General features: G+C 42.5%; 1 protein-coding gene across 6 annotated transcripts; it reads left to right on the top strand.

Moving 5' to 3' along the window:
• The first annotated feature begins 6823 nt into the window (after positions 1-6823).
• Positions 6824-17484, top strand: LOC103640610 (translation initiation factor eIF-2B subunit delta). Of its 6 annotated transcripts, none has more exons than XM_035964144.1 (8): positions 6824-7276; positions 7970-8113; positions 8541-8893; positions 9723-10467; positions 10561-10657; positions 10744-10798; positions 12262-12357; positions 17197-17484. In XM_035964144.1, exons 1-7 carry the CDS (start codon positions 6937-6939, stop codon positions 12322-12324), a joined length of 1797 nt encoding a protein of 598 aa, XP_035820037.1. In that variant the 5' UTR covers positions 6824-6936; the 3' UTR covers positions 12325-12357; positions 17197-17484. The 6 variants fall into 6 exon arrangements, with proteins under 6 accessions (XP_035820037.1, XP_020402125.1, XP_035820038.1 ...); XM_020546536.2 differs by lacking the exon at positions 17197-17484 and adding an exon at positions 13718-14093; XM_035964145.1 differs by lacking the exon at positions 17197-17484 and adding an exon at positions 13715-13940.
• Positions 17485-20976: the final 3492 nt, after the last annotated feature.

Below are 20976 nucleotides of genomic sequence, written 5' to 3'. Positions count from 1 at the left end.
AATTTAGGACTAACCACCAGACCAAATGTACCTTAGTGTTTAGAAATAAACAAAAAATATATTCGTAGTTTAGGCGCCGCTACCCACATTCTTCCGCCTCGTGACAACACACGGTCACATACCTATTCAAGCACAGCATTGGCCCGCCCCTCCGTCCATAAAAATTGTCAAGTAACCCTGGTTAGGGTTATATGGGCAAATACCGACTTTACCTCTGAGGGATCTCACATCTCTATATAAGGAACCTGTACACCCCCTCATAAGCTATAGAAGAGAAAGAGGTCAGAGGTCCAACCCTACATCCTGTGTCTCGTGTGTTCTCTATCGTGTATGATGGGAAAGGGAACGGGCTCCTATAACTTCTCACGCCTCTACTGCTAACGGGAGGGAAGGGAGCGGATCTAGTGATCCATGGTAACATAGTTCTCAACATGTTATCAGCACGGTCTACCTCGACATTGCTGCGGGATTAGATCTGCACCAACTCTCCATCAAGTCGGCAGGTCCTCTGACCTTGCCGAACTGTCCTACGCGACAGACTTCGTTTCCGTTTGTTGGATCAAGAAATATAGTATGAAATTTTAGATCTATAGTTCGCGGTGAAAAAAAGGCAACTTTACTGGCGACGCTCACCAACCGCTAGTCACACCTCGCATGGCCGCGTCATGAACTCCGCTCCCCTGTCTCTACATCGCTGGCGCAAAACACCGTGGACAACACGCTGGGCATAGAAATCACGTGCACGACCGCTGCGCCCATAGTCACGCCCGCACTCGTCGTTGGAGTCTGGCCGCCAGGCCGCCACAAAGGCAAAATAAGCCTCATGCTGAGGGCGTTGAGCATATTCTTTGAAGAATGTGGCGCATTTAGGGCTGGCGTGGGCATAGGCAGATGCAGTTAGATTCGATGCTCGTGGTGAAAGGAGTCACCATGCCCCTGCAGCATAAGAAGGGTCTGCATCGCTCCTGCCAACAGCGTGACCGGAAGATCGCCGCCGAGGCTTCCGTAGCGCAGACCGCAGACCACATGTCGTCTTGCGTGAAGCGCAGTAAAAACGGATCTTGCAACCGACTGCATGGATGAGGAAAAGAAAAGGATCTTTACACTCTGGACCTTGCTTCGCTCCGGTCTCCCGGTCCTGATGACCGGGCCCTACCCCTTCTTGACCCCACCTGTCATGCAAGCGATGCACGCTTCCACTCCTTTTTTCATGATCGTATTTGACTACCTGCTACTACGACATGCAAGATGTGGTCAGGTAAATCCATTTGCTACACGGATGAAGCGACACGATCAGTTGAAAAAAAGCAAAAACAACTTCCATTTTTATGTGGTTTCCCATATTTTACATGAAAACATATCATATTTATTCTATTTATTTCTGGTTGAAAATAACAAATAGAATAAAGCATGTTTTATGTTACGGCTTCTACCTCAATTAATTATTTTCTGTTGTAAATAATTAATAGAAAAATGCATGCTTAAATATTGGAAAAATATTTTTACACCCGATGTGTTATGATTATGCATTAATATTAGTATTTATTTTTTTCTGCTTTATTTCCTGAAGTAAATAGTAGAAAATATTAAAATGCATGTGGAGTATATATTGTGTATAATTAAAGCGCTCTAAATATTTGTGTTGTGTTGAGCTTTCGGACTCACGCTGAGCGATTAAATTGTATAGTGGGTACTAGGACACACCGATCATGATACATTATTAATCGATTGAGTTATGACATTGGCTGAGCATTGGCTGCGCCATAGCAACACGACGCAATATTTGTGTCATACGAACTTGGTTGCGTCATGTGATTGCTATGTCGCACTCTCGCTTAGTCGGACTACTCCCGTTGAGTCGGACCGCCATCGTCGAGTCGTGTATTTTTCGCATGTCCTGCAGGCACGGTTCGTCTACCGTGATCAGCGAGCCACAGTTGCTCCTATTGTGCATGTTGCATGGACTTATCCTGTAACCCAACTACCGAGCCACAATTGCGCCTATTGCGCTTGTTACGGAGGCTTATTTGTTGTCGTAACCCTGATAGGCGCACACATGTTGACGCCAGATATGCTGGAGCTTGTACTCGCGTGGAATGTGGTGGATTATTGGAGCCCCTGAAGTCATAGCATAGCACAACCTTCGTAAACAATTTTGTTTAGCTCTATATTTTATTTGATTGTGTTGTGTGGCATCATATATTTATATATATCGCCAAGTGGCCATAACAACTATATCAAGCTCTATAGTGCTTAGAAAATCTGGGAAATTAAATTGAAATACAATGAAACATAGATAAGTTAATTCTTTGTTCTCTCTTCATGCATAAAAGTTTTACCCGAAGTAACCTGAAGATATATAATGCATGAAAACCTTTTTTGGCATAGAAGACATCACAACTTGGGATTCTGTTAGTAAGCAAAGAGACCTTACCAAATGAATAAAGGCTAGAAATCTTAGTTATATAGTGCTCAACCAGATATTAGCACATTGCTCTCTTTGTCGCTGAATGACAAGAAGCAAACTATGAGATAAAAGGACATATAACCTCTAGCAACACGAAGTTACACGTACATCAAAAGGTTATTCTGAGAAAATTTGCACTATGTTGGTGTGAAAACCATTGTGTGTTCCTGTAGAACCACTTTGCTCGTCCTATCTAGGACCTTTATGCTTGTGTTGCATACATCTCTCAAAATTATAAATACCCCTAGTTGCTAAATTAACTCGGGATAGTCCTTTGATGAATATGGTATATATTGTAACCAAAACGGTAAAGGTCAAACCTGGAGGGACATATAAATGGGGTTTATGTAGCAGAACTACATTGGATTTCACCCCATGGCATGCTTACCATAACCTATATCTGATCTACCAGAAGTAAGAAGAGTAGAAAAATAGCCATGAAATCCCACATCACCACAGAGCTTTTAGCTAAATTGGGCATTAATATATCCTTGGTACTTGGCACCAGAAGAGCCATAAGTCTTGACCACGAGATTGTAAGTGGTGATAATTTGTGATAAAAATATAAAGATCTTATGGAGGCATGTTGCATTCTCCCTAGTCATGATGACTCCTTCGTATGGGAGCAGTATTATCTGTTGTTGAAGACTAGTCCCAGACGGATATTGGTATTTATTTGCTCTTGCCAAACAGTTATCTCCATTTGCTTTGTCGAAAGCTTAGGAATCAGATGATTTCCCCAAATAAAATAAATTCTTGGCGTTGTATGTTCTATTCCAAAGCTTCTTTTTTGCTGAACAATTAAGAGAACGACATTACGCTTTATAGAACAAGTTGGTATATAACATGAGGAGAAAAGTTTGTCCCGCTGGCAACTTACATCACAAATAATTGATTATTGTTAATAGTTCTATCTCAAAAATATAATACCTAAAAATGTTGCATAAATCGATACCCAATTTCAGAACGGTATGAGTAATTGGGTAAACCATGGGCAGTGATAAAAACGAGCTGGACTATACATCTCTGCATATAAAAATCTTTGCTTGGCAGCATTGGCCTGATGCCGTGCACTTTACTACCAATATAAACACACACATTTTCCTATGTGCCTCAAAGCACAATGCAACCAGTGAATGTCCTTGTGAGCGCTAAACCATGATGGTCATTTTACTTGTTGACCTGAAGTCAACTAATGGCTCCAAACGATGAATGGTATGCACGAGCCCCAGAAGGACCCTTATGGATAACATAATGTTGCACATATCAGTCAAAATCTTAATGATTAATTGTGTATTTGGTAATAATAACAAAAAGTTTGCAGAATTGTAACCATGAAGCAACTTGTTGTTGCGTGTCTCGTTGGATGTTGAGACTAACCCTTCATGTTGAAGGACAAATATGTAGTATTCATGCCACTACATTAATCTAAGTCTAAAGCTCACTGCATAAAACCCCTATCTGTAATGTGCGTAAGATTTCCCAAATAAATCACCATAATAGCATAAATTGGCCACAACTGGATGATTGAGGTTGGTGATTTTATATGTATGCTTTTAGAACATCTCGGCATTAGGGGGAGGAATGTTCATCTAGTGTAATGCCTCAATATTCTATAAAACACACAAAAGCCAAACTGAACCTGTCGTTCAGTGTGTACTCCTGTGTATATGGAGTTTGCTAGAAATCGTTGAGGATTAACCATATTGGTTTGAATGCTTCTACCTGATGTAGATGTGGATATACCCGGGATTAATATCATATTCACATTTGACTTATTTGCATTTGATCTATTCTGCGGGGATGCCTGCGAATATGATCCATCAGCCTTAGTCAAAGCATACGTTCTGATTGCAGATTCACGTGGTCTGTGATAACTCTCCTTCGATTAATTCACCCTGATGGTGATTTTCCTCACTGAGAGGTTCATCTTGATGATGAAATTTATAGCAATGCGCGCAATATCATTGTGCTAGGAATACGGAACAATGAATCTTTTGTTTTGGGAAATGACGAAGATCATTATTAAATATGGGAGACAAATGTGTCGACACCTATCTTGCCTCTATAGATTGCAAAGGGATCCAAAACAAAGTCCTAGGCATGAGTGCTTGAAGCTCTCTTATTGGGTCATTGATAAATGCAATCGAGGCTGAACCAATAATCGCAAAATGAAAATCACGAGCTTGAAGTTTGGACATTTATGGGCACTATTAAAATAATGTGTGGTGAATGCGATGGTTCAAGTGGTCTTGTAAGAGACCCATCCCACATTTGTGTTGAATAAACACTGTTTCGCTATGTAATATATCTAGCAAATGGCATGAATTAAAATATGCAGTTAATAGGATTCTGAAGATCCGCATGATATCCTACGAGGACTCATATCTTAGAATTATAAATATGCAACATATAAATCTCGTACCGAATAATACATTCCTGACGAATGAACACTCTCCTATGTAGAAATGATATCTCCTAGACGAGATTATGTTCCTTGATGGAACCTTTCCAGAAGAAATAAAGTATGTGTTGAACACAAAAGTTTGATAACCCATATAAAGGGATAAAGACCAATAAAGACCCGAAAAGGAATAAGATGAGGTACCAAAGGTCTTGAAGTTCACCGAATATGAACATGTGCATTCCACGAGTTTTACTCATGGTATTTTCCACTTGATGTGAAATTACGGTATCCTCTAAAGCCCTTATGGCAGAAATCTATAAGGTTTAGGTGTTACTGGCAAAATATCCCCATTGTGCCAGAATGACAGACTATAACGATGTATCTGATCGATGAAGAATCCCTGATGGATTACAATCTTTGATGGATTTATGTTACACCATCATATAAGTTGTAATGAATGAACGTCTGGAGGGATGAGTCATATCTAGAATATGTACTATCACAATTATAATATCCCCTAAGTCCTGTGGAAGGATAAGTTATTTGCTTTGCACAATTATGTATACATTGTGGTGTATGATAGAATGAAAGGTGTAGCTTCCTAGCCTCATCCACCCTCATTATTTCAGATAAACAATGACACATATCTTGAAGGATGTGTTTGAATTACGAGGGATAAAGACTTTGACAGATGTCATCGTCAGGGGGAGCGAATGCTTAATATTGATCACAATTGCGAGACACTGAATGCCATATCAGTATGCCCTAGAGGTGTCAACTTGATGATCAATACATGAAGCTTTATAGAAGTTTCTATCAGATATGTAGATCCAGTCGATCGAACACCACTAGTAAAAATGACTTATTTATGTTGATACGTTCACTTACCTCGTGTAAGCTAGAAGTGAGTTGAGGTAAAGTTCCTGAAATAATCCTTGCAAGAATATGCAATCTTTTGCTAAATCTCTACGTGCATAACTTCATATACTTCCAGAATAAGGTATTTTGCCATACTGAGACACTTTTGCAAGGATCAGGGGAGCCCATTTCTAAAGTTAGCCTTTATAGAAGATTCAATGGAATCTAGATATAGAAGATCAAAATATGTCCTGATGACAGTTGTTGTACTTTTTTTTTCTTTGGTGAGTTTTCCTGAAGTTTCTCACATGAGATTTTTAACGAGGCAACAAAGTGCTAATGCAATTTGCGTCACCATGTACTCTTTCTCCATAGTTTTCCCACTGGGTTTTTTAGAGTTTTAACGAGACATGTGTTGGTCGCGGTATTCGACCAATGGGGAGTGTTAAGTAACCCTGGTTAGGGTTATGTGGGCAAATACCGACTTTACCCTTAGGGGTCTCACATCTCTATATATGGAACATGTACACCCCTCATAAGATATAGAAGAGAAAGAGACCCAACCCTACATCCTGTGTCTCGTATGATCTGTGTCGTGTTTGATGAGAAAGGGAATGGACTCCTACGACTTCTCGCGGTGACGTAGTTATCAACAAAAATAACAACAAAAAAAGATCTCGCTTCCCGAGAAGCCAAATAATCTCCGAGCTCGCCAAAAAAATTGTATATATATATATATATATATATATATATATATATATATATATATATATATATATATATATATATATATATAACCAATACGTATTTATCATACATATTAATCGCCAAAAAAAAGTACTACTACTATGCAACGAAGCGCGAGGCGCATCAACCCCGATGCCACTACAGCTCCAGGCAACGGGGCCGGAATTGAAACTTTGCGACGCCGTGGTCTCCGGCCCGGCCTCTTCGCTGGCACCAGGAGGAGGGAAGTCCAACGGTATTGCTAATCTGAGTCTGAGGGCCCGAGCCCACCACTTGAACAAATCAAACCAGAAAGCGCCACTAACCCCTCTAACCGGTGGGGCCCACCGACGCCCACACACGCACGGGGCGGCTCAGTCAGACCGCGAGTCTCGACTCTCGACTCTCGAGTCTTGGCGTGCCCAGCCCAGGTCGTGAACCCCAGTCCAGACGTCGCCGTCGTCGCCGCCCGAACCCGATGGACATCCGCCGCGGGCCGCCGCCGCCGCGCACCGCGTCGGGCGGGGTGGAGCCGCGGTTCCGCCAGGTGGGATTCGTCACGGCCGCCGAGCCCGCGCGGGGGGCCGCCACGCCGGCGCCCGCGTCGCCCGCCGCGTCCGACGGCCTCTCCCCCGTCATGATCCCGCCCCCGCTCATCCCCGTCCCCGTCCCCGTCCCTGTCGCGCCCGCTTCCGAGTCCCTCGCGCCTTCTTCCCCGCCCCCGGACTCCTCGTCTCGCCCCGACGCCGTCTCCGACCTTGACGACGACGACGACATCGACGTGTCCTGGGCGCGCCCACCCCCGCCCGCCTTCCCAGGTACGTGCCCGGTGCACCTGTGTAGACGAACGAGTATACATACGGGTATATCTGTGTGAAGGGGGAGGTAGCTGGTGATGGTGACGCGTCAACCCATTCCTCTCCCCCAACCCAAAAAGAAATTAAGAACAATGAGATGATGATGGATCATTCCATTTCCTTCCGCAAACCAAACACTCCAACAATTTGTTAGCCAACTGGGACACTTTATTGCTTCACGCTCACCCACAGTCGTCGTTCTCTGTTGGTCAGACCAGACCACAAGTATATTAGGAAACCCAGTCTCATGTTAAGAATGGAGGGATATTACAGCCACCAATTGTTCTACAGGTAGCGAGACTCAATTTCACGTGCATATTTCAGCAACGATCCTGTTTCATGAGTTATCGTGACTGAACTAGCAAAACCACTGCTGGTAGCTACCAGAAGATCATACTGTGATCCATTAGTTACGGTTTCGATATGCTTGTTCCGTCTGTGGCTGGCTCCGTGCATGTGTAATCAATCCGGACCGTTCAGCATGGGTCACATCGTAGGATCACTCGCCTTGGTTTAACATGTAGGATTGGTTGACAGTTTCGATGCTTTCTAAGGCATGGAAAACAGCACACTATGCCTATCAGCATTGGTTTGAAGAATTACTTTTCTTCTGTTGCCATTTATTGCAGAATCTGTTTCTGCTGTTTATTTCAGAACCAAACAAGAGACACCTTACTGAAAGAAAGAATGAGCATGCTCCTCCGACTCCAGTTTCGCAGAAACCAAAGCTTTCTAAAGCAGAGAGACGTGCCATTCAGGAGTCCCAGCGTGCTGCCAAAGCCGCTGCCAAGGAGGCAGGTAGTTGATCTGCTTTCATTCTTTACAATGTCTCGGTGAATATAAAACCCCACGTATTTTTAAAAGGGGAGTAAGAGCACTCAACCCCCAGACCATCTTATCAAGGAAATACAAAGTGAAACTAAGTCTTTTACTTGGAAAAAAAATGAGTGGTTCCATTTTAGATGGAAGGCAGTATCTTTGTTTGCATCTTGTATCATTAACAGTGACTCGCCTGTAGGGGTGGTAATGGATCGCGATCCAAATGTTCCTTCACAATTTGTAAGGGCCCTAAGTTATTTTTAGTTAAAAAATGAATAGAAATAGAGCCCGACCTAATCCGATCCGATCCTTACATTTTATAGTGTAAAATTTAGAGCCCATTGTCAGCCCTACTTGCCTGACCTGTCTGCAGACACAAACTTCATCTCTTCGTGCAAAATTGCAGGTTTGAAATCAACAGCCATGGCTTCTGATGCTAACACCAAGCAACCCAAAACAGCAAAGATATCTCTGAAGAAAGATGTCAACCAAGTTAACTCTCCAGTTGCTTCTGATAAGAAGACTGGTGAACGACCGCCTGACAAAGATAGAAAAAAAGATGCTCCTCAACCCCGCATGCAATTTGACGATACACATCGGGTGGTGAAAGCAAAGAAGCGTTCAGTTGTTAGACAATCAGAAGCTCAAAACAGGGTCGAACTGTTCAGACATCTGCCTCAATATGCACATGGCACTCAACTACCTGACCTTGAGTCAAAATTTTTTCAACCTGATCTGATGCATCCTTCTGTGTACAAGGTAATTATTAGCTACTAACTAGGGGTGCAAGCGGATTGGATACGGACGGATATCACTGATATTACATTTGTTTCCATATTTCTGTTCGTATTCGGATGTGACTGATATTACATTTGTTTTCATATTTCTATTCGGATTCAGATTCAAATACGAATAATACTAGCTATGGTGGATATGATACAAATGGATATCAACATCCTAAATATGAGATTTGAGTATTCAGATAGCGATATGGTATGGGATTTTGAATATCTGGACTCTGATATGGATGGATCTGAACTCTAAATGGATTCGGACTTGGATATGATCGGAAAATATCCGTATCATTTACACCCCAATTAACTACACATGCTGCCAATATACTGTAAAAGATAGGGCATACCTAGTGTTGAAGGCTCTTACATGAGTGGGGTCTGGGAAAGGGATAAGCCGAGACAAGCCTTTCCCACGCAAATGTGGAGAGGCTGATTCGAAACTATGACCCAGTGCTTCAGTGAGCCAACTTTCACCATTGCACCAGATCTGCCCTTCTAATATATCGTAAAAGAAACCTACCATTATTCTTATTTTATCGGAGGGGGAGCCAATGTGCTTACTTCTCTTCAAATAAAATAAAAATAATGGTTACATTGATTAACCTTGAAATCACGATTTGGTTCATGTTTATTACTGATTCTGTGGGCAACACAATTGAAATAAAATAGATAGGTGTAAACAGAATTTTGTTTTTCTTTTCATGTGTCTTTGAGTAGAGGGTACTTATCTGGTAAATGATTTATTGTCATATGGTGAACACCAAGTAGCTTATGTCCCCTGTGTTACGTTTCAGGTTGGACTTCAATATTTGTCTGGTGACATATCTGGTGGCAATGCTCGCTGTATAGCAATGCTTCTTGCATTCAGAGAGGCAATAAATGATTACTCCATGCCTTCTGAAAAAATTCTGAATAGAGATCTTACTGCTAAAATCAGTAGCTATGTGTCATTTCTCATCGAGTGCAGACCACTTTCAATCAGCATGGGCAACGCAATTAGATTTTTGAAGAACAGGATTACCAAGCTACCACTTGCATTTTCAGAGTCAGAAGCTAAAGTTAGTCTTCAATCTGATATTGATCGCTTTATAAATGAGAAGATAATAGTTGCGGATAAGGTCATTGTTAGTCATGCTGTCACAAAAATCAGAGATGGTGATGTTCTATTGACATTTGGGTCAGCCTCTGTCGTTGAAATGATTTTTGATAATGCTCATGAACTTGGAAAGAAATTTCGTGTTGTGGTGGTCGACTCTCGTCCAAACCATGAGGGACAAGGATTGTTGCGCCGATTAGTTGCAAAGGGTATCAGTTGCACATATACACACATAAATGCTGTATCTTACATCATGCATGAGGTTACAAGAGTGTTTTTGGGTGCCTCTTCAGTACTATCGAATGGTACTGTCTACTCCAGAGTTGGGACAGCTTTGGTTGCGATGGTTGCACATGCTTTTGGAGTTCCTGTTCTAGTGTGTTGTGAAGCGTACAAGTTTCATGAGAGGGTTCAACTCGATTCTATATGCTTTAATGAACTTGGTATGCTATTGATTGATGCTCTTATTACAGTTAAGTTATTTGTTTAGTCTACTGTTAAGGAACTGAACAAGACATGATATGATATCTACTCAGGTGACCCAGATGCTATTTCAAGAGTTCCTAGGGATGAAAGTTTGAGCAATCTCAAAAACTGGGCTGAGAATGAAAATCTTCATCTTCTGAATCTTAAGTATGTGCATTGTTTCGTGCAGGTGTTATAGTTCGTGATTCCTTTCTTAATTTGCATCTAATCAAATCAATTTCGTGCACCTGCAGGTATGATATCACCCCTTCCGATTATGTTTCAATGCTCATAACAGATTATGGAATGGTAAGATGTGCTTCATCTTCTCACTTGACTCTTTCTGCTTACAGTTACAAGCAAATTATATTACATTAGTTCTAACTGCCAAATGCTTCTATCAGTTAAGTGTGGCATTCTTTTATCATATACTGAACATGCTATCAAAGCCTCAAAGGGGATAGTACCACATTGATTTTACAGCTTTGAGCTGCCAATTTTTGTATGCTTAGCAGTGAGGAACACAACCTCATAATGTCAGTCAAATCACTAAGGTCAAGCACAGTGCTGTGCTCTTACGTTTTAACTGCAGTTGCGTATCTGTCTGGGCACTTGCATGCGGCCTGAGACGCTCGGGCAAGGCTTAAAGCACCATGGCACTTAAGTTAGCGTGAAAAAAATGTTTAAGGCATAGATGATCTATATTGCAGTTTATAGGGCTCTGAGCTATCTAGTCTAGGCATTATTAAACAAATCTACCATTGTAAGCTAAGGCTGTTCCATAGATGTTTATTTCTTCTCACCTTAAGAATCTCTTTAAGTGCGCTTGCATTTGCACATACGCTAGCAGATCTTGTTTGTGTCCATTATATTGTCAAATTGTTTGTTTTTACCTGCTAATAATTAGTTATTTGATAGTATTATCTAGTGGTGTATGCAATGTGAATCGTATAGATGAAGTATGAACCCCACATTACAAGTTACGCCATTAAGAAATATATAATCATATGTTTGAGTTTCAGTTAATCTGCTGCATATAAACACACATATTCTGATTATTGTGACCCTTCTATAGTGTCAGTACGTTTACTTGCGGAGACGATGTTTTTTCCCTTGCCTTTTGAAATTGAGAACATATCGGATGCACATGATGCACACATTAAATCATCATCATCCATCTTAGATCTAACGTCTTTGATTGCTATGTATATTTTGCACATAACACCTTCCACTGTTACCTCCATCACTTGTACCCTGCTTGGAGGCTGGAGGGGCATTTTGCAAAATATACAGAGCAATCATAGACGTTAGATCTTAGATAGATGGTGATGATTTAATATGTGTACTATGTGCACCAAACTCTCATGTGCACCTCCCTTTGAAAATATGGATATAGAAGGACTACTGTGCTCGGTGATGTATGGCTTCATACTGCACGAATGAGGAACAAGACTATGATGTGTAGAGCCGATTCGTATCTAATTACTTTCATTAGTCGGTGTTCCCCCATTATAAAAGCATTAGCAGTCTATTTAGCAGACGAGCACAGGCAGTTTCTCTTTTCTCTGTTCCCTTGTAAAAGTTTCCCTATTTCATATGTCTTTGGATGCCTTTTCCCTCATAAGGCCATAACCTTTCTGACTCATTAATTAGGTTAGGGTGTCTTGTCACAGAGCCAGTGATAAAGTATATCCTTTATATTTTTGCAATATTTCAGTTGAACTCTCTGCCATTCGGTCCATTGAATTGATGACTTGGTTTTGCTGTCGCAGCTCCCACCTACTAGTGTACCAGTCATTGTAAGAGAGTACCGGAGGGAGCACGTTTGGATATAGAAGCCACCGTTTTCCTTTCTGGTTTTGTTTGAGGTATGATAATCTGAACAGCTTTTGCTGCCTAAGTGTTAGTGGAATGGTAAGGGGGTGGTGTGAGCATACCAGCAAATGTTTATATCTCAGTTTTGCAACCATCAAATTGGTTGTTTTCTCCTGTAGTTCATTTCTATGTTGATGCGTTTTGCATTTACCTATACCGTTGCTAATGGGGGAGTATATAGCCTATAAATCTGCCCTCCATAATTGACTTCTGATATGCTCTTTTATGTTAGTGAATAGGGGTGTTCCTCTTCTGCACGAGCATATTTGACTATTTTCTCTATCATTTGCCAAAATTTCTCGCTGTCACACAAATTATGTTTTTTTTTTGCAATTGATATGCAACAGCTCCAGCGGAACAGTTTTCGTCAGCGATCTACCTCATGTCATCTGGTGATGATTTTATTTCCTTGTAGTTTGTAATTTGTTGGAGTTCATCACCGGCACAGCTGATCGGTTTGGACTTTGGACCACTTGAACATTATGGCCGGTTTCAAGATCCTGCCAACAAGTATTACTGTTTTGACTGTTCATAGGACAGGATATGGAGCACAAGCTCACAAGTGCACATATGCTAAATCCAAGGCTTTATAGCAACAATGGTATTTTTTTTTGCAGCCCAAGTGAAAATAGCATTTTGGGTATCCAAGGACCGGTTGGTTGGTAGTAACCATATAATCGTTATCCTACCTCGAACAAGGTGACCAGACATGAACGCCCATGAACCCAACCATTATCGTTTTCTGGAAACGTCGGCAGTCCGGCCCTAGTTCTGTGCATTTTGTCTCCCCCACTGCAGAACCCAGCCATTACCATTTTCTGGAAAAGAAAGAAAAATGTCGTCGTTATGCGTCATGATTTGCAATCCCTGGCCACCTTCTGTTGTTATGGTATGGGCACATGAGCATCAATCGGCCATCGCCCACCTCGACGTCGATCCATAGTAAAAGGGGGCCCTACGCTTGATAATTTCATGTCGTCTCTGAGTCAGATCTATCTCCCTTGGAGGAGCTCATCCTGTCATCTGACCCCGACTCCCTTTCGGCTGCTGTGTGGATCACTGCAACCGTGCAGTTGCCGTGCTGCTGAAAGTGATATGCACATATATACGGTCCTTGTTTAATGGGCATCTTTGGTAGGGCTGATGATATATGGCATGGTGCTCGGCTTTACCTCTGCCTGATTGCCTTCATCTCGGCCAGGCAGGCCATTGCTGTCGCGACGCCGTGCCGCCGATGGGGTCGACTGTCGTCTCCGGCAGCCGGCAGCGGACGGCCGTGGTCCCCGGTCAGTAAACTGTCTGAAAACGTGGTGCGCAACTGAATCTCTGAGGCCGATATTGTTGCTGTAGCAGGCCACTGTTGGGCGTCCATGCCCTGGACTGGACTGGAGCGTGGCTTGGCTGTTGGCTCGGCCCGGGGCCTCTGGCCCTCGGCTCACACTTGCTGCTCAGGCAGGCAGAGGATCTTCAGCTGGAGCAGACGACGACGACGAAGACGATGGCGACACGGTTGTTCTCTGGCTGTGTGAGGAGCTCTCAACCGCTTGCCCAATAAAGTATTGAATCCTCATTCTCATCTGGTGTCTGTCAACTTGGCAGCAACCGTCGCTGTCAATCTGGGGTCTTGTTAGCGTCCTATCTCTGCCCAAGCTGCTGGGAGCAAGGACTGCCGCCACGGCAGCAGCGTCACCGTGTGTTATTAATCTATACTACTCTATTAAGTTAGTAAGGTCAGCGTCCACACTCCCAATGCCCCCGCCCGCGCGCCCCCTCCTATCCACATGCGCTGCCTCCGCCCTCGACGCCCCCCGCCATGATCCCCGCCCCCGTCCTCCACTGCTCCCAGGCCGTGATCCTCGCCCTCGACCAATGCGTGCCCCAGCCGTAACCCCCGCGCAATGCCCATCGCACCCGCCTCCCCACAACCCCGGTGGAAGGAGTGCTGCCACGCCCCCACTCCCCCGCCCCCGTTGCGACCGCCGCGGGGACAACAGCGTGATTCCCTCACCTCGCCCACCGCCTCTCCGTGACGGCAGCGCACCTCCACGACTCCTGCTCCTCTCCCTAACGTCCTCCTTTTCGACGATCCAGTGGTAGCTCACATCCCTTGCCACAACGCAGCTCCTCGGTCGTGGCAGCTCCTCCCCAATAGCTAGACAGCTCTCCGGCGTCGGTGGCCATGAGATCCTCAGCATCCCTCTCTTGGTGTCCCAGGTTGAATCTCCCTCGCCCCATGTCAGGCTAGCACAGTTGTCGCAGCCTGTGTGTTTCCATGCGTTCTTTGTCTCTGTTAGATCCAGTGCGTTTGGATCTCACGTACGTTAGGATAAAGGTCGATGGCCTATGGTATGTGTGAAAATTACAATTTTACTTTCCCACCACACTCTCGGGGTTGGGCTCATGATTTGTCTCCTTGTAAATGTGTTACAGCCACATGTGATGCAGATCAATGGCCTATGATTTCTATGAAAATTACATTATTTACTTTCCAATTGTTCAACTCCTCTTGTCCAGTTCCAAATAGTAAAAGGTTGATGTATTGATTGGGGGGAAATGTGATCATTGATCTGAAATACTGGTTTATTTTTACTTGTTACAGTAGTTGAAATCAAGTGATTGGAGGTTTGATTTTTTTTCCTTCCGGTTTTCATGTTTGGTGTCCAGATTTGTTAGATTTTTTTTGTGAAAATTGAGACATACTTGCATCCTCCAGGACAGTGAGGGTTTTGGTTGTTATTGCTGAACCAAACTTGCATGCATATATAATGTGCTTGATCAAAACTATGAGGAAAACTGCTTGTGCGGACAACTACAAAGCATGCCTTTGTTTGATCTGCACTTAAAGCCACGCCGAATCAATATGTTCTTTTCTCTAATGTGGTAGCAACATAGAAATGTATGATTTAGTGTTAGAACATGCTGATTCTTTGTTTTTCATTTTTTAAAACGTTAATGTGTCCAATTAAGTCTAAGCACACTGGTATACCATTCATGTATCATTTCGTTGTGCCACTCATACCTAGGAGACTGAGACAGATGAAATTGTTGATACATTAGTAATTTATATACTATAATTGTGTTCTTTTGTTCTTAACTTATTTATTTTCTAAGGTGGATATCTTTTATTTTATTTATTTGTTCCAAATCGTGGCTTTGTCGTCTCCTGTGGCCTGATTGTTGACTACCATCACTGATGGTTACTCAATTAGCCAACAAATTACTAGGTAACTAATTTCTAATTTATGGGTGAGTAGTAAACTATAATCCGTTGTTTGTAGATCAAGGACCCTTCAAGAGGAGGATGCTTTTTAGGTGAACCCACATCCAAAGTAGAATTTTGTCTATTAAGTCTACAACTTCATGCCAAATCAATCTGAGTATTGTATCTATTGAAGTAGCAGCAAAAGCACACATCACAAGTTTTGTTAACTAAAATATCCTTGTATAAAATTGTTAGTCACTTCATTAGCAACATCTGTTGTCCAGTATTATCGTGGAGCTGAAGCAATTGAGTGCTGAGAACAAACAATATAATGAAGTTGTGAATGAGAAGATAAAAGAAATGGAGCCTCTTCAGAATAGTCTGGGAAGGTTTTGTGATGAAAACGATGCCATGAGGGCATAGAGTGTAGGTTTATGATCTTCTATCGAGGAGCTTGACCTAAGGATATGTCCTGAACCTTTTTGCTAAGAGAGCTTCCATTCTTGAAACAGTTAACTATATGTTTTTCTTCCATTGCTCCCCTAGATTAAGATGTTGAATGATTGCATGGTACCTGAAAGCATACCTTTATCTGATGAGAAGCATCTAGTGAAAGAAATTAAGGACCTTGAAAAAACCAGATCGAAAATCACCTCTAATGCTGCTGACATGGCTAAATTGTAATTGATCTGGAAAGAAATTAAGGACCTTGAAAAAACCAGATTGAAAATCATTACTGTAATTCGATTCTTCCCTTCCCACGAGGTGTGGGCAATTGGACTGGTAAGATTGAAGGCTGGTAAAAGTTTTTTCCTTCCATGGTTATCTTTTTTGCACAATGGTGAACTCTTGTGTTGAGTGTTTGTTGGCATTCAAGCCTTATTTTTTCAAAGTACATCAAACTGACAAATGTTCATAAGGGAAGGGATTGGGGTATAGGAAATAACAGTGCAACTGCCAGATTTTGCCTATGTACTTAGATATTTGTGGGGTGAGAAAGCAGAGCCTGTACAGCTTATTCACCCATTTTGTGGCCATTACGGTAGTAGTGACTTGTACTATGACAATAATAGACATTGTTGTACAACTTAGAATAGCCTTACAGTCAGCGGGTCTTCCCATTGGGACGGTGCCATTTTATTATGATTGCAGCACACTATAATACCCATCCAACAGCTTCTGAGCTTTTGCCTGAACCTTGTGAGTAGAGCATTTGAATTTCAGGTCATTATTCTACCTGCCTCCAAGTTTGCTACTTTTGACAGTTTTAAAGATTTTGGTTGCACTCGCTTTAATTCAATTCTATGCTGATGCCTTTGCCAAGAACCTTGGATATGCCCCTCAGCTACGAGCAGCCCTCGTTAAACTACAAGTAACCATCTAAATGCCATTTTAATTTATAGTTAACAACAGTGACATTACTCTTTATTTTTCTAAAGACTATCTAAATTGCAAGGTGTGATTATATACGTAGCATGCATTCACTTTTACTGTAATCTTTCCACTGGGACCCCTTTTTACCTGTGTTCTTATTTTGTGCCTCCGTAGCAAAATTGTTGTTTATCCCACATACTGTTATCCACATGGGTTGCATTCATTAAGCATGTGGAAGCATGTCAAAAAATTTCAGGAGGATTTGTCTGCGATGAACACTGATCCTTGTATTCGGTATATAACTACTCCCAACCACGTCTTGTAGAAAAGCTGCAAGTTCTTGAAGATTTAGACACAAAAAAATGACTAGCAAATTGTCAGAGCTGTTGTTCCTAAGGGCGAACCGGCGAAGCCTTAATACTTGTATGAGGTTTCCGTGTGAGGGTACTGATTCAATGGTTGAGTGTGTAAAAGCTCTGCAAGCGTCAAGATGCTTACATGTAATGATGTATGGACATTTTCATCGAAATGATCAAATTTGTCCTGGGTCTCTAGCATTTCTCTCATCTTAGTGGCATCTAGATCGAAGTGTAAGAGTATATCATCTGAATATTTTTATCTTTAAGAATTACTTTCACAACCACCCACAAACACAACATCTAAGCTAGCCTCGTGTCGAAAAAGATTGTGTATCGTTGCAACGCACGGGCATCGTACTAGTATATTCTGACGAGAGGAAGGGACTGGACGAAACTGGACAAGTGGTCGACGATCGCAGCTGTAGCTGTAACAGCAGCGCTGCGTTTCCAGATGTGTTTCCTCCTCCAGGTTTCCAGTGACGTACCCTTGAACTAGTTTGTCTTAGGAAAATAGGGTTCCAAACTAGTCCTAACTGCCCAGTAATTTACACGAGAGGCAAAAGGAAAGGCTAAGGTTTGCTGGCATCTTAAGGCTTTGTTTGGGTGTTCTATTATTAATCTCAATCCACACGCGTTGAGGTGAATTAAGGTGCAACTTAATTTAAGTTACGCAACAATCCATCTCAACATATGTGGATTAAGGTTAATATTAGAGTAACCAAAGTGGTGGGCCCCTTTGGGATTCGGGTGTTCAACATGCATGGAAAATGTTTTGATCCCTCTTTGGAGGGAAAGCTATGCGTCTGCGTCTCTGCTTTTTCTTTTCGGGTGCTACCTGTCCGGGTCACGGCGTCAGTTCACAGGACAAGGCAGAGGAAGGACCACGCCCACTCTGCTTCCCTCCCTACCTCCCTTGGCTGGCTGGTTCATATCTGCATCATAGTAATAGACACCTTGTACTGTGGAGTTCGTGGTTGGGCAGCTGCCTGTGCAGCAGCAGTGGCTCGTCAACAAGACGACAGGCCTCCTCCTTGGGGGAACGAGCCAAATTTGCTAGTACTAGAGACTAATAATCTTTTTATTTATTTATTTATTTATTTATTTATTTATTTATTTCCCTTACTCTGAGCCAACATCCAGGATGGCAAGTAAAGAGGCAAGAGTTGTTTCCCAGCTTTTCGAAAGAATCGTGGTAGTAGTACGATTTTGTACTGGAAAATCGGTATCTACTCATCCACCTTTTCTGTACAAGAGCCGAATGTTCTCTTCCGCTAAAAAAAAAAAAATCCGTCCGTCGCCTCCTGCGTGTTGTGTAGTGGTCACCAGTCTCGTGCGTGCTGGATTGGAGCTCGCCGCCCTGGTTTATATTAGTGTATATTATCTAGAAAAAAAAATAAAAAAATAGCTTTGGTACCATGTGGTACTCCCAAACATGTGACAGAGATGCTATAAATAGGTGCTCTCGGACATGTGACCACGACTTGGCTAATCAGCATCTATTGAATAGTCGTACTAGTACATCGTGTGTGTACATATATATATCCTGACTCCAAGCTAGATATCTCTACTTTAATCTCTGGCTCACAAGTGTACCTATAAGACCATCTACGTCATCTTATACAAATGGCGTAAAATATTGTTTTCTTCTGTTTTACACTAATATTGAACAGGAGGAGCATTGGCATGGGACCCGGCCGGCCCGCCTTTGATGGATGAAATAAATAAATAAAAAAGGCAAAGAGGAGCAGTAGTTTTCACAGGTTTGTTGGGTTTCCCTACCCCAAGAGAGGCCATACGTTCTTCCCTGTGCACTGCAAGGGTTCCCCCCCTATTATGTGCCGACACCATGGCCAATCACAACTGCACACGCACAGGCCTCACCTGCTGGCCTCCTCTCTCTCTCTCTCTCTCTCTCTCTCTCTCTCTCTCTTCCTCTCCCTTTGTTTTGGACGAGCATGAGATAGAGGATGATCACATGAACACATTTGGACTCGCGACGTGACGCCAAAGGAGAAAGGCACATGAAAGCTAGCCTTGCCAAAGTAGACTTGCTGTTTCTATAGAATAATAGAATACATATTCTTTGCTTTTCTTTACTCGAACAAAAGGTTAATCATCCAACAAGGTCCCAAAGTTTAGTGGGTTCTCATAGAATAGATATTCTTAATTGCTTCTCTAGGCTCCATGGCTTTTCTCAAAAAAAATAAAAAATCCACAACACCTCCTTCCTGTGTCTATGGCGATGGTGCCGCCCCCCTTAGGGCTTGTTCGGTTTGAAGGGGTTTAAGGCCTTGTTTGGATAAATAGGGATTGGAGTGGATTGAAGTGTATTTTAGGTATTGAAAGGGAAATTAGTTTATATTACACTTCAATACACCTTATACCACCTCAATCCACTCCAATCCAAGATTACCCAAACAAACCCTAAGGGCTTGTTCGCTTTGGAGTGGATTGAGGGGGATTGGAGGGGATTAAATCCCCTCCTATACAAATTTGTATAGGAGGGGATTTAATCCCCTCCAATCCCCCTCAATCCACTCCAAAGCGAACAAGCCCTAAGGCTTTGTTTGGGTACAGAGGGATTGAAGTGTATTAAGGTGTATTGAAGGGGATTGAAAAAAAATTAGTTCATATTACACTTCAATACACCACATACCACCTCAATCCATTTCAATCCGAGATTATCCAAACAAACCCTAAGGGGGATTGGAGGGGATTCAATCCCCTTCTATATAAATTTGTATAGAAGTGGATTGAATCCCCTCTAATCCCCCTCAATCCACTCCTAACCGAACAGGGCCTTAGGGGTGGTGACATACGTGTCCCCTCCCCGCTAAGAAGTGGCACTGACCCCTACTCAATCTACATGGGCTTTTTAACCTCACTTCCTCCCACGTCGCGACCGAGATCCTGGCTACCAACAACTTTCACGCTATTCAATCTACATGGTTCTTGTGTCCATGAGGGATTATGGGAAGGAGAGATAGATTTGTTTATAATCGAAGGGAGAAGGGGAGTGCCATTGCATTATATCTAGATACATATATACATATAATAATAATGCATTTGAAAAGGCCAAACCCTCGATCGTGTAATTCAAAACAAAGATAGTACTATACTATATATATGCATGTCATGGCTCTCCAGCAGTTTACCCATCCTATCTCCTCCTATATCATATTCGACTTCAAATTTCACTCAGTCAACAACAGTACAGGCTATGATGCAAAACATTGCGGGCAGTCTAATAGCTACACATATGGGACACCATACCCACACCAAGAATCGTCTCATTCTTTTTTCTTAACTCGGAACTACATTAATGAGTTCCCAACTTGCAACTCTCTTGTGAAGTTTCAGTGCTCTTTCAATGACGTGAACTGTTCTCGCTCCGAAAGGAGGAAGCTGATAACGAGGAGAGCCCATCATAACCGGTTGGAGTAAGCAACCAAACTCGATCAGCATCATGGGGTCACCATCACTCGGTAACCAAATTGCTCTCGAGCTAAGCTAGCTAGCTTGTTGCAAGATCGAGTCGTCATGCAAACTTCGAGCTTGGCTTGGGCGTCTTGTTAACAGACTTTCCCCACTGTTTCCCACGACCTCACTCTAATTGGATGCACACAAGTTATAATAATGCATATATAGATATAGATATATCTGGCTGTTTAGACTGC

The sequence above is a fragment of the Zea mays genome, chromosome 1 (genome assembly GCF_902167145.1).
Source record: "Zea mays cultivar B73 chromosome 1, Zm-B73-REFERENCE-NAM-5.0, whole genome shotgun sequence".
Classification (NCBI taxonomy): Eukaryota; Viridiplantae; Streptophyta; class Magnoliopsida; order Poales; family Poaceae; genus Zea; species Zea mays.
Note: the sequence above shows the minus strand (reverse complement) of the source record. Positions and strands in the feature narration are given on the sequence as shown.